Source organism: Macrotis lagotis, chromosome 4 (genome assembly GCF_037893015.1).
Source record: "Macrotis lagotis isolate mMagLag1 chromosome 4, bilby.v1.9.chrom.fasta, whole genome shotgun sequence".
In the NCBI taxonomy this organism is placed as follows: domain Eukaryota; kingdom Metazoa; phylum Chordata; class Mammalia; order Peramelemorphia; family Peramelidae; genus Macrotis; species Macrotis lagotis.
In genome coordinates this window covers 168,125,719-168,140,163 of record NC_133661.1, presented here as the reverse complement: position 1 = coordinate 168,140,163, position 14,445 = coordinate 168,125,719, and the positions used below count along the sequence as shown (strand labels likewise).

At 38.0% G+C, this 14,445-nt stretch overlaps 2 protein-coding genes across 5 annotated transcripts in view; one reads left to right on the top strand and one right to left on the bottom strand.

Moving 5' to 3' along the window:
* Window positions 1-14,445, bottom strand: part of CCPG1 (cell cycle progression 1) — a 54,874-nt gene that overhangs the window by 31,059 nt on the left and 9,370 nt on the right. For 2 of the 4 annotated variants that reach the window (XM_074234619.1, XM_074234622.1), the window contains exon 2: window positions 297-367. In XM_074234619.1, coding sequence (XP_074090720.1) covers window positions 297-356 — 60 coding nt within the window. In that variant the 5' untranslated portion in view covers window positions 357-367. Of the gene's footprint in view, window positions 1-296; window positions 368-781; window positions 865-892; window positions 984-11,814; window positions 11,891-14,445 lie in introns of those variants that run through there. The other 2 variants (XM_074234620.1, XM_074234621.1) reach the window with 2 other exon arrangements.
* On the top strand, window positions 5,774-6,217 carry LOC141522758 (oligosaccharyltransferase complex subunit OSTC-like). Its single transcript, XM_074236224.1, has one exon. The coding sequence runs from the start codon at window positions 5,774-5,776 to the stop codon at window positions 6,215-6,217; it is 444 nt and encodes a 147-aa protein (XP_074092325.1).

Sequence of the window (14,445 nt, the reverse complement as noted above, 5' to 3'; positions counted from 1 at the left end):
AAGAAGAATGTTAAAAAGTGGACTTCATTAGTCAACGTCATTCTTGCCAAAGTCCATAGATCCAAAAGTCTAAAAGGTGTGTGGCTGATGAGGGCTGAGATTCTACTGGAAAAGTTTCAAATAAGTTTCAATCAATTACATGTGGAAGTCGAATCATATGGAGGGGAAAAACTTCACCTACTACGTCATATAACCTTAATTATGGATATAGAAATTGTATTAAAACTAAACAAAGTCATAACTATCATTAATACAACAATTTATTTAATTATAACATTTAAGATTTAAAAACCTACCTCATGATTGATGACAGTCCAACCACAAGATGAATCACTGTCACTGGAGTTTTCAGACATTTTTCAGGTATCTAGAAATATTTATTTGTAAGATACAGTCAAAAAAAAAAAAGTTGGACATTCAAGTCCCTATATCCTAACACAAAACTGTTGTCTTCAAAGGAACATAACCTTTGAAACTAAGTATTTGGGTAAATTTGAGTAGGCAAGAAGCACAAAATAAATACAAAGGATGTGGTAATTACAGAAGACTGCAATTCTCTAGCAAATTTTCTGAGAGAAAATGGATATGTACTGATCCCCAAAGCATAAAGAGACATTGGAAAGCAACTTGGCATCATATAAAAATCATTTTCCCATGCTCTGCCACTTCTAAGATAGTTAAAACACATGGCAATCCATGTGTTTTCAGTTTCCACATCTATAAAATGGGCATTAGACTACAGAAACATAGAAAAACAGAATTCAAAATTTAGATCAGTCACCTTATTTTACAAATGAAGAGTGGAAGTCCAAGAGCTTAGTTAAATAACTTGCCCAAAATCACTCATATATAGAAAATAATAAAGTAAGAATTTGAACAAAGATTCTCTCACAACTCTTTCCATTGCACATCTCTGAGTGAAGTCCTTTATAAAATGAACTTAATGATGATGATCATTAGGCTGGGCAGATGGTATACTTAGACTGTGGGATGAAAAAAATCAAGCTAAAGTGAACAATTCTTGTTGGGCAATAGTGAAAGAAAGACTGAACAGCAATTAAAGTTTAAAATGGCACTAAGGTAAAGTTACTCTAAAAAAACTTGTACTTGATATTTTAGGCAATCCAATCCAAAAAATATTACCTGCTATATACGAGGCATTATACTAGTCCCTGAGAATAGAAGATGATCCTGACTTCTCTTCTGATATCTCTATATACCATCTTTGGCTAATTTTCTCAGCTCCCACAGGTCGAACTGTCCCTAAACAGATAACTCTCAAATCTAGAAATCCAATCCAAATCTCTCTTCTGTGCTTCAGCATAGCATTACTAACTGCTTGTGAACATCTTTTATCTGGATAAAACCAGGTAAAACAAAATCCAACCACCCCAAATTAAATACCTTATCTTCTATTCCTTCCTGCTCCCCCTCGAAAACAATACAAAATCCTTGTTTTTCCTCCAAATGTTCCTATTTTTGTAGAGGCTATCATCAAACTCCAGTTATCCAGATTCAAAACTTTGGAGTCACCCCAGATTTTTCAACCTTTCTCACATCCCCCATTCCACTCAGATAGTCCACTGTACTACTACAATATCTCTCTTATTCTTTTCCTTTATTTACATGGCAACCTCTTTATTTCCAGTCTATATCACGTCTCACCTGAATATATAAGATATAACTTCCTGCTTCCATTTTCTAAAGCTTCCTACACATAAATACCACTTTAATACGCTTAAAACATCCCACCCCCAAGTTCAAGCAACTAGTGATTTCCTATTGCTTCTAGGATAAAATACAAACCCTTCTGCTTTGTGTTTAAATACTTTAAGTCTACAGCACTTTAACAAAGATCCTGGTTTAAACAATGCTTTGTTGATGATGATAACATTTATTTTGTATGTAGTAATAAATGTACATGTAATTTCCACAGCAAGACTGTAAACTTCTTGAGAGCAGTAAGTTTTTGTTGTCTTTGTACACCCAGAACCTGGCACATAGTAAACATTTAACAAATAATTATTGATTAACTCCCTTCAGCATTATATAACATGGAGAATAAACTAGATGACTTCTGAGGGCCCTTACAACTATAATCTTTTAATAAAGTAAAATCTTACAATTAGACATTTAAACAGTTGTCTTAAGGACAACTTCTTTTTTACCCTGGACAAAATGGTATAAATACCAGAGAGAAAAACCAAGTGATAGAAATAGTATACCACACAGGCAGTTCTGGATACAAGAAAGTCATATAAAATATATACAGACAATACAAGAAAAAAAATTTAAAGTTATTAAATAAGATCTAATATTTATGTAGTCCTTTAATATTTATATTATAAATATAAATTCAAGGCATTCCTTACAGTCACTATTTCAGGGAAAACTGAGGCTCTGATGGATTAAGTGACTTCTTGGGAGTGTACCTTCAGTCATTTTTTACTCTCTTGTCCCCAGCCCAGAGCTTTGGAGAACTTAACAGTAATGACTTAATAAATGGAGTCACTAGGCAAGGATTTTAAACACTATCTCTTTTTTCATCACTTAAAATCATTTAATTACCTTAGCTTATGTCAAATGATAGGGCCTCTGTGAATATGTTGAACTTTGGGGTCATTATGATCAATAAGGTAAAGGATTAGAGACTTTCTCCAATTCTCAGGACCTTTCAAACCTCTCTAAAATAAAAATCATGCACAAGAGATAAAAACAATTTCAGCTGTCTCCATGGCCTAAAGCACTAAGAACTAATAACTACTAGCAGACACTAATCCCTATTTCCTAACTCTCCCAAAGAGCACAACCTCCCCACCAGCAGCCACCACAGGTGATGGTGGAGTTGTGAATGGATCCAATCATTCTGGAGAGCAATATGGACTATGCCCAAAGAGCAAAAATAAAATGTTCATTCCTTTTGACCCAGCAATTCCAATTCTAAGGCTATATCCAGAAATCATTAAAAATAGGAAAAGTCCCACCATGTTACAAAATATTCATAGCAACTCTTTTTGTAGTGGCAAAGAAGTGGAAACTAAGGAGATGCCTATCAATTGGGGAATGGCTAAACAAGTTAGGTACATGAATACTATGGAATATTATTGTTCTATAAGAAACCATAAATGGTGGGTCTCCAGAGAAGCATAGAATAAGTTACAAAATCTGATACTGAGTGAAGGAAGCAGAACCAAGAGAACAATGTATATATTAACAACAACACTGTGAGATGATCAACCTTGAAGGAAGCAGCTCCTCTCAGCAGTTCAGAGAGCTAGGACAACCGCATTATATTGGTTATGGACAATGTTATCCCCATCCAGAGGAAGAAAAACGGAAGAAAAACAAAACAAAACAAAAACAAAACAACCCTTCAGAATCTGGTGAACACTTTGTAAAAATTATCTTCTTATGTATCTCTTTCCCTTAATCCTAATTCCTCATACAGAAAATGACTAATCTGTAAACATGTTTATCAAAAACACACACACACACACACACACACACACACACACTGCTAACCTGACTGTTCGCTGCTGAGGGGAAGTGGGTGGGAGGGGAGGGTGGAAGGAAGTAAATTTTGTAACTTAAAAATATACATGTGAATATGGATGAAAAAGAAAGAAAAAGAAATAAAACTTTAAAAAATAAATAATAGGGGCAGCTAGACGGCACAGTGGATAGAGTACCAGCCCTGGAGTCAGGAGAATCCGAGTTCAAATCTTACCTCAGACACTTAATTGCCTAGCTGTTAAACTGGGCAACTCACTTAACCCCACTGCCTTAAATAAATCAAATTTTAAAAACAAATAATAAAAAGAAAATCCACAGTAGTAAATCCCACCCCCCAAAAAAAGAGAAATTAGGAACGAAAATACATAGAAATGAAAGGCATTCTAGAAAAAGAAAAGCAAAAAGGAATAACATTAAAAGAAAATGATTTCTAAACAAGGCAAAACATTTTAATCTAGAAAACAAGGATACAAAAAGACAATTTAAGATTTATTAGTCTTGGGGAAGCTATGTGGCAAGATAGCTAATAATCTTGGAGTCCAGACGATCTGAGTTCAAATTTGGACTTGAACATTTACTAGTTTTATGATCCTGAACAACTATCAACTGACTCAAAAAGAAAAGAAAAAAATTTATAAATCTCCCAAAAGAATATGACAAAAGTAAAAAAAATAAACAAAACTCAAAACACCATAAAGAGTTACATCAGTTGAGATCATTCTCATATCCTTACTAATGCACCAACAAAAAAATTTAAGAGACTTAAGAGTTACTTGAGAGTTGATTTCAATTCTCCTAATTCAATCAATGTAGGGATGGGAGGGGGGCAGAGATGAGAAAAGGAAAAGCACAACCTATGTTGGAAAAGGTCATCGGGGAAGCTGTATTATCAGAAAGGAGCCAGGTTTTGAAAGCCAGAATTTGAAAGGAGTGGGAAAGGCAAAGATTTAAGATGAAAAGAAGTTTGTTGTCAATAGAAAAGGTATTCCAGAAGAGGGGTAACTTTTTGTTAAGATCTGGAGAGGGAGAAAGGGTATGGGAATGGGAATAAGGAATAGAGGATTGTGGAGATAGAGAATGAAGTCTGGATAATTACATAGGGGATTTCAGAATCACTAGAATGAAGGGATATAACTAGGTAGAGTTTGTTCATCAAGTAAAAAAAATAGCTTTGCAAAGTCAATAGTATTATGATCTGGGGGTTGGGGTGGCATGAGGAAGAATCCATTCAAAGTCTTGGGCAGTTCAAGCAAAGGAGGAAGAACTTAGAGCATATGGAGTGGTGATAATTCTCCATCCTCCAAGGCAAGAGCCCAGGTTAAAAGGCCTTCTCTCATTTCAGTGGCAGAAGACTATTACAATGGAATGGTACCTCTCCTCTTCCCCTGGAGGCTGGAGTCATACAAGAAAACAATGGTATGGTGTCCATTAAAATATAGTTAAATATAAGAAGTTTGAGGGGAGAACACTAGCATTTGAGGAGAATCAAGAATGGCTTTATGCAAAAGATATCTGAGCTACATCTTAAAGGAAGTGAGAAATTCTACGAGGTAGAAGGTAAGGAAGCAGTGCATACAGGCATGGAGAACATCCAGTACAAAGGCACAGAGGTAGACGAAGAAATGTCATGAATGATGCACATAGAGAAGGTCAGTGGATCACAGAGCTGCCGAAGAGACAGTGACATCTAATGAGGTCAGGCTATGCAGGCTTATATTTTATTCTAGAAGCAAAAAGAAGAGTAGAGACCATATGGTCATCTGTGATTAAGAAAAATACTTTGACAGCAGGGTGTAAAATGGACTGGATTGGTCAGACTGAAAGGCAGAGACACAATGTCAATCTAGGAGAGAGAGATGATTTGGTGCTATGTGACTGAAAGTTAGTGGTGGGAGATATTGTGAAGGATTAAAAACAGCAAGATTTGAAAACCGATTAGTTATGTGGGAGTCCAAGATAAATTTTAGATTACAAACCTAGGAGGTTAGAAAGTTGTCTTCCAACAGAAATAGGGAAGTTTAGAAGAGAGGAGTGTTTAGTGAAAAAACTAAATTCAATTTTAAACATTTTGAGCTAAGATGTCTCAGAAACCACTTGGGGAAGAAACTAAGGCTGGCTATGTAGATCTGGGAGTGATCAACATAAACATGATGGTTAAATCGTAAGACTGATGAGGTTCCAGCTTCGGGGGCCGCGGTGGCGGTGGCGGTGCCTGCAGTGCAGTGTGGAGGGCCTTGGGCAGTTGCTGGTGGCCGCCGACATGGAGACACTCTACTGGGTGCCCTTCGTGGTCCTCAAGTGCCCCAACCTGAATCTGAAGAAGCCGCCCTGGGCCAACATGCCATCCACAATGAAGGTATATGCCCTGGTGGTGGTGTCTTACTTCCTCATCACCAGAGGAATAATTTATAATGTCATTGTGGAACCACCTGGTGTTGGATCTATGACAGATGAACATAGACATTCGAGACCAGTTGCTTTCCTGGCATATAGAGTGAATAGACAATATATTATGGAAGGACTTGCATCCAGTTTCCTGTTTACAATGGGAGGTTTAGGTTTCATAATCCTAGACCGATCTAATGCACCAGATATTCCCAAACTCAATAGATTTCTTCTTCTATTCATTGGTTTCGTCAGTGTCCTCCTGAGTTTCTTCATGGCACCAGTGCTCATGAGAATGAAGTTGCCAGGCTTTTCGTGAAGACGTAACAATAATTGGATTTGTTCCTTTTAATGACTTTTCAAAGGCCAATCTGCTCCAGGACAAGACTTGGAACATGGATTGTCTGTGACTCAGAATGACAAAAAGGGAAGGTCTGGTGTAAAAATGCAAAAGGTTTAGTCCCTAAAAAAAACTCTTGGTTCTCACTGTTGAAATAATTATAATAATTATAGTAATTGACACCACTGTTTTTCTATACTGACTTATGTCGAGTAATCATATCTTCCCCTCTGTTTTTTTCTCCCTATTTTAGAGAGAAGTTTTTTTTCTGTATAATGAAAATACCAAATAAAATATTTCATTATGTCCTACAAGCCCACTTGTAAATTCCACCTTTTCAGGAAAGGACACCTCTGATGATGTGCACAAGTCACTTCAGGGAGCTGGAGCCTCCAGGCTGATAATTTTATCCAGGGAATCAGCTTTGCCTTGACCCTTCATTATTTTAAGTGAAGTTTTTTAAATGAGTGACTTTCTGTGATTTTTATGTGAGACTGTGTTCCCTAAACAAACAATAAGATGTGTGAAAAAAGCCAAAATAAATCATTTTTCTATTTAAAAAAAAAAAGACTGATGAGGTTCCAAGAGAGAAGAGAAGAAGACCCAAGTCAAAATCTTGGGAGACAGTTAAGAAATATGATATGGAAAATAAATCAGCAAAAGAAACAGAGAAGGGACAGTCAGAGAGGTAAAAGGTGAAACTGGAGAACAGTTTCAGGAAAACTCAAAAAAGAAAAAGGAGATTGGACTTCCTCACTAAAGAGGAGAGGGAGGTTAATATGGCAAATGCAGCAGAAAGGTTGAGAAAGATTAGGGCTGTGGAATGATTATCAGATCCAGCAATTAAAATATCACTGTTAAGTTTGGATAGAGCAGTTTCCAGCTGAGTGATTTCATGGATAACCAGATTGCAGAGACATGAGGAATCAGAAGAGAACAAGTACAGACAGTAAAGTGGACAAATTTTTCAAGAAACTTGGTTGAGAAGGAGAAGATATAGAATGATAGAGAGGGATGGTGGAGTGGGTTTTTTTGGTTTGGTCAGTTTTTTAAGGATGGGGTAGACTTGGGCATGTTTCAAGGCATAAGGAAGGAATCAGTTCATAGGAAGAGATTGGAGATTTGAAAGAGGGAGAATGACAGAGGATATAGCCCTCCTGAAGTCAGGAGTAGAATCAAAGGCACATCTAGAGGGTTTGCCCTTGACATGGAGAATGGGAGAAAAAAAGGAGACTAGCCTGAGAAAAGGGTAGAAAATTAGAGGTCTTCATGAGGAACGAAATCAGTAAGGAAAAGGTGAGGTGTATAGAGAAGCAGAGTAAGAAGAGTTTGTGGTCACTTATGTAAGAGAATATCAGTTTCTACTTCAGGGAAGTGGTGTGCTTGTGGGTGATGTTGAGAGCTAGTGTGTGTGTCCATTCCTATATATGTGGCTGAGGCCAAGTAATAAGAGAAAAAAGCAGTGGGTCTTGCAGCTTAAGGAGTTTGAAGAAATGAGAAATCAGGGAATTATGGAAAGATAAAAATCTCAGTATCTTGTTTACCTGAGGGCTCAGCTAGTACCAAGGATAAAAGTTAGAGGGGAAACAAATTTCCACTTAACTGACCAACAATTTAGGCTTTCTAAAAATGAAAAAAAGCTACCTTTATGGATTGAAAGATCCAGAAGTCATTAGAAGTGATTAAAAAAACTAAAAACAGACCATTCCTCTACCATATAACTGAAAAATTACTCTTGCCTTAGATGTAAGAATGTACTGATGTGTTATTCATAAGTCCCTTTTAACTGATGAGTTAAATTTTTCACACTTGTTATATTTAATACAAAAAGTACTCTCTCTCCACTTTTGACAATATAAGATTTAATAGCATTTTTCGAGAATAAATACACTCAGGGCAGAGCCAAAGATGGCGACAGGAGAAGAACCTCTCTCACAAAACTCATAAAATAATGACTCTAAATTTTCAAGAGACAGAACCCACAGAGGGATGCAGTGAGGCAATTCTCCAGACCAAGGTAACCTGGAAAACAGCAGAAAGGCTCACCTCCACAGGCTGGAGGGGCCACCAGCCAGCATGAAGGAACTTCAGCCTCCCAGGAGCAGCCCCAGGGCACTTGGAGCCTTGGCTCACAGCAGCCGGGACAGTTTCCTGACCTACACCCCGGGGAGCACCAAGCACAACTTGGAATATCTGGGGGGGGGGGGGGGCGGGACCTCTGCCAGAGCAAGCCCTTAAAGCCGGCCCCAGGGCACTCAGCTAGCAGCAAGGCCCAGGCAGCCCAGATCCAGGAAGGAGCAGGCCACAGTCAGTAGCAGGTGGAGCCAGTAAGCAGGAACCCCCAGGCAATGGAGCCTTGAGTACTCAGCCTAGGTAGGGAAGTGGAAAGAGACTTCCAAGGTCTGTCCTCTGTACCTGGATCCTCTGTACCTGGAACAGGACTCTGGGGTTCTAACCACATTCAGATCCTGATCACAGTCTAGGCCCCCCATAGAAAAGCAGCCCCCCCCACCTCAGCCCCGTGGCAGAAGGATCTCCTTGTGGTCATTCACAAACCAGGAGGGAAGACAGAGCTTCATACAATGAGACCCTTGGGGGGGGGGGGTCCCAATAATACTCAAAAGCTCAGGAAGCACCCCAAGACCAGGCACAGGATGGGGAAATGAGTAAACAGAGAAAAAAGAGGAACACCATTGAGAAATACATTGCCTATGATCCCAAGAAGGATCAAAATATTCAGTCTGAAGATGAGAAAGTCCAAGTTCCTGCTTCCAAAGACTGCCAAAAAAATGGAAATTGGGCTCAGGCTATGACAGAACTCAAAAAAGATTTTGAAAATCAAGTGAGGGGGCGGCTAGGTGGCATAGTGGATAGAGCACCAGCCTTGGAGTCAGGAATACCTGGGTTCAAATCCCACCTCAGACACTTAATAATTACCTAGCCGTGTGGCCTTAGGCAAGCCACTTAACCCCATTGCCTTGAAAAAATCTAAAAAAAAAAAAATCAAGTGAGGGAGATAGAAGAAAAATTGGGAAAAGAAATGAGAGATGCAGGAAAACCATGAAAAAGGAGTCAGCAGCTTAGTCAAGGAGATCCCCCCCCAAAAAAAATGCTGAAGAAAATAACATGTTAAAAACCAGCTTAGGTCAAATGGATAAAACAGCTCAAAAAGTTATTGAGGAGGGGCGGCTCTAGGTGGCACAGTGGATAAAGCACCAGCCCTGTAGTCAGAAGTACCTGGGTTCAAATCCGGTCTCAGACACTTAATAATTACCTAGTTGTGTGGCCTTGGGCAAGCTGCTTAACCCCATTTACCTTGCAAAAACCTAAAAAAAAAAAGTTATTGAGAAAAATGCTTTAAAAAGAAGAACTGGCCAGATGGAAAAAGAGATAAGAAAGCTCTCTGAAGAAAAAAAAAATCCTTCAGCTCTAGAATGGAGCTGAAGGAAGCTTCTGACTTTACGAGAAGTCAGGACACAATACTTCAAAACCAAAAGAATGAAAAATTAGAAGAAAATGTGAAACATCTCATTGAACAAAAAACGACTGATCTGGAAAACCGATTCAGGAAAGATAATTTTTTTCAGGAAAAATAATTTAAAAATTATTGGGATACCTGAAAGTCATGATCAGGAAAAGGACATCATTTTTAAAGAATTCCTACAGGAAAATTGTCCAGATAACCCTAGAAGCAGAAGGCAAAACAGAAAGTGAGAGAATCCACCAATTTCCCCCAAAAAAAGATCCAAAGAAAACCCCCAGGAATATTACAGCCAAGTTCCAGAACTCCCAAGTCAAAGAGAAAATATTACAAGCAGCCAGAAGGACACAATTCAAATATTGTGGAGCTGCAGTCAGGATCACACAGGACTTAGGAGCAACTACAGCAACTGCATTAAAGGCTCGTAGGGCTTAGAATGCAACCGAGAATCAACTACCCAGCAAAACTGAAGGTCCTCTTCCAGGGAAAAAGATGGACTTTCAATGAACCAAGGGAATTTCAAATGTTCCTGTTAAAAAGACCAGAGCTGAACAGAAAGTTTGATCTTCAAATACAGGACTCAGGCGAAGCATAGAGAGTGGAGGAGAAGGGGAAAATATGAGGGACTTAATGATGATGAACTGCATGTATTCCTACATAGAAAAATGATACTAATAATACTCATAAGAAACTTCTCATTTAATAGAGCAGGTAGAAGGAGCTTTTATAGATGAAGTACAGGAGAGAACTGAATTTGAAAATATAATATAGTGCAAAAATGGAGTCAATGGCTTAAAGGGAAATGTACTGGGAATAAGAGAAAGGAGAGGTGGAATAGGCTAAGATATTTCATATAAGATGGGTTTTTTATTACAATGAGCTATTGGAAGGGGGGAAGGCGAGGGGGAATGAGGGAACCTTTGCTCTCATCAGATGTGGTTCAGGGAGGAAACAGCATATATACTCAATGGGGGTACAGGCATCTAGAATAAGAAGGAGAGAAGGGGATGGGGGAAGGGGGAGATGTGAGTGATGGGGGAGAGGGTGGACCATGGGGGAGAGTGGTCAGATATGACACATTTTCTTTTTTACTTCTTGCAAGGGGCTGGGATTAGATGGCCAGTCCGGGACCACTGGGCCAGGTGGTTGCTGGGCCTTAGAGGTGGTATGTGGGCTCAGGGCCTCTTGGCCCCAGGGTCAGTGATCAGTCTGCTGCGCCATTCAGCTACCCTACAGTACATTTAAGAAGTGGGACAGAGTGAAAGGAGAGAGAAAATATATAGTGCATGGTAGTGGGGTAGTATGAATGGAGGGAGCTGTGATCAGCAATGGCAATAGTGGAAAAATATGAAAGAAGCTTCTATGATGGACTTATCCTAAAGAATGTGACCCACCCATGACAGAGCTGGCAGTGTTAGGACACAGACTGAAGCACATTCATTATTATTATTAGAGGGGGTTGTGGGGCAGATGGGGTTGGGTGGCTTGCCCAGGGCTGCACAGCTGGGTGACTGTTGGGTGTCTGAGGCCGGATTTGGACCCGGGTGCTCCTGACTCTGGGGCCGGTGCTCTGTCCACTGTATCACCTGGCCGCCCCTATTATTAGTATTATTATTTTTTAATTTTAATTTTTTCCTCTTTCTTGCTCATGAGGGGCTAAATTTTGGGGGGGATGGGGTATTACATTTACTCTTAAACAAGAATATTTTAGTAATATATAAAAAATCATTTGTACAAAAATAAACATAATTAAAATTAAAAAAAAATTTTAAATGGTTAAAAAAAGAATAAGTACACTCTTAGAAATTAACCTTGTATAGAAAAGGAGCCTCCTAAAAAATTCTTTTTTCCTATACCTTAGTAATCAAGACCTCTAAGTTATCTCCTAATATACTGAAAAATCTAGAATATTTACTTATAAATGTTCCTTGATGAACTAATTTTATTTTAATGTAAAAAGAAATTATAAATTCAGAAACCAATGTGGAGGCAATTAATGAATTAAAGGGACTAAAAATTACTATCACTATAAACAAACACATACACATAATGATCCTAATCTCAATAAATTAGAGATGGATTAATTCATTGTTACCTGATATGATGGTACCGTCATCATTCCTGAATAACTACATTTTATTATGAAAAAGAACAGGTTTCCATAACCTCATCTTCTAGAATACAGGGATGATGGAGAAGAATAGGAGCATTATTGTCCAACATGGCTAAAATTCTGTTCTAAAGTAAACAATAGATTGTCAGTAGAGGCTCCAGAAATACTCAGAAAGAAAATGTAAATATGCTAACATTCTATTAAGTGATTCAATGAACAATGTCACTTGACATTTTCAACCCTTAAATTTCCCTGCCCACAGTATTCTATCTAAAGCTCAGTTTAAAAAAAAAAATGTTTTTCAGAGACTGCTCAAAAATGAAATAAAAATGTTTCCTTGAAAAATGACTTCCTGGGGCAGCTAGGTGGCATAGTGGATAAAGCACCAGCCCTGGACTCAGGAGTACCTGGGTTCAAATCCAGCCTCAGACACTTAATAATTACCTAGCTGTGTGGCCTTGGGCAAGCCACTTAACCCCGTTTACCTTGCAAAAAACCTTAAAGAGAGAGAGAGAGAGAGAGAGAGAGAGAGAGAGAGAGAGAGAGAGAGAGAAATGACTTCTTAGACTTGTATAAAATGATGTGGAATGAAGTGAGCAGAAACAGGAGAACATTGTACATGTTAATAGCAATATTATGTGATGATCAACCATGACGGACTTTAGCTCCTCTCAGTGATTAAGAACAATTCTAAGACTTATGATGGAAAATGCCTTCCACGTCTAGAGAAAAAACGTTGGAGTCTGAATGCAAACCAAAGCATATTTTCATTTTTTAAAACTTGTTTTATGTGTTTTTTCTTCCTCATGGTTTTTTCCCCCTTTAGTTCTTATTATTTGTTCACAATGACTAATATGGAAATATGTTAACATGATTGCACATATGTAACTATATCAGATTTCTCATTATCATGGGGGGAGGGAGGAGACAGAAAAAAGGTGAAAGTGTTTTGAAAATCATAAATCAGTATATGAACCTCAATAATTATTAACATCAAGTTCACCATTCATAAAAGCAATTAGGCAATGTAGATCTGAAAGGGATCTTTAGAGCCTAGTCCATCTAGACATAATCAACTCTTCTAATTTTACAGTTAAGAGAACTGAGGTCCAGAGTAAGAAAAAATACACAAAGTGTACCTAATAGGAGTAAGGAATAGAGTTGGGATTCCTGTCTAGGTTCCCCAAACTCCAAATTCAGTATTCTTTTCAATATTGTACCTATCTCTCATCGAGAGGCAACAAAGCATAGAGAAAAGAGAATGGTAATTAGTTTCAAGATACCTGAGTCCAGGTTGTCATAATTAGTACTTCTGTATTCACACAGATGACTCATTAAAAACCATATAAACTTTAAAACTTATCAAATGTTAAGTCTGCAAAAGACCTCAGAAATCAAAAAATCCAACCCATTCATTTTATAGTTGAGAAAACTAAGGTCTTGAGGTCAAAAGACTTGTTCCAAGCTCACACAGCTAGTAAGTACAATTGTCTATCTAAACCAAATCTTATGATTTCTATTACATATTAAACTTTTAAAGCTTATTTTCCCTAGAAGAGTGGATTATTGCTTGTCTTTTCACCCTGCCATATCTCAATCTTGAGATTGAGACAAAGTGCTAAAGAAATTGAAAAAAAGTGGTGGCAATGAAAATGAAGGGACCAAACAGACTACAACAACACTAAAATAAACAGAAATCTGTCTAATTATAACTATGACTCCTAAGAGATTAACAAATGCACCTCCATCATCCAACCTTTCTAGACAACAATTGGGAATTATGCCCGAAGGGCAATAAAAACGTGCATACTCTTTGATGCAGCAATACCATAGAGATTATGAAAAAGGGTAAAAACAACACTTGTACAAAAATAATCATAGCAGCCCTGTTTGTGGTGGGAAAGAATTGGAAATTAAGTGAATGTCCTTCAATTGGGGAATGCCTTAACAAACTGTGGTATAAGTATGTGATGGAATACTATTGTTCTATTAGAAACCAGGAGGGATGGGAATTCAGGGAAGCTTGGAAGGATTTGCATGAACTGATGTTGAGCGAGATGAGAAGAACCAGAAAAACATTGTACACCCTAAGAGCAATATGGATTCAATGATCAATCTTTTTTTAAGAAAGATTTTATTTGAATTTTACAATTCCCCCCCATTCTTGCTTCCCTCCCCCCACCCCCTACAGAAGGCAGTCTATTGGTCTTTACATTGTTTCCATGGTATACATTGACCTCAGTTGAATGTGATGAGAGAGAAAACATATCCTTAAGGAAGAAAAATAAAGTATAAGAGAGAGCATAATTACATAATAAGATAACAGGGTTATTTTTTCCTAAATTGAAGGTAACAGTCTTTGGTCTTTGTTCAAAGCTGTGATTCACATTTTAGTAATGCAGAGAAAAAAATCTCTAGCAACAATGCCATTCAACAGATTCACTCTTTTTAATCCATTTTTAATCCATTTTTTTCCCTTTTTGCTAAAGAGAATTGAGTCAATACCACAATTCTTTCTTTGGATAGTATTCTCCATCTCAGACAGCCCCAAATTGTCCTTGATTGTTGCACTGATGGAATGAGCAAGTCCATCAAGGTTGATCATCCCCCCCC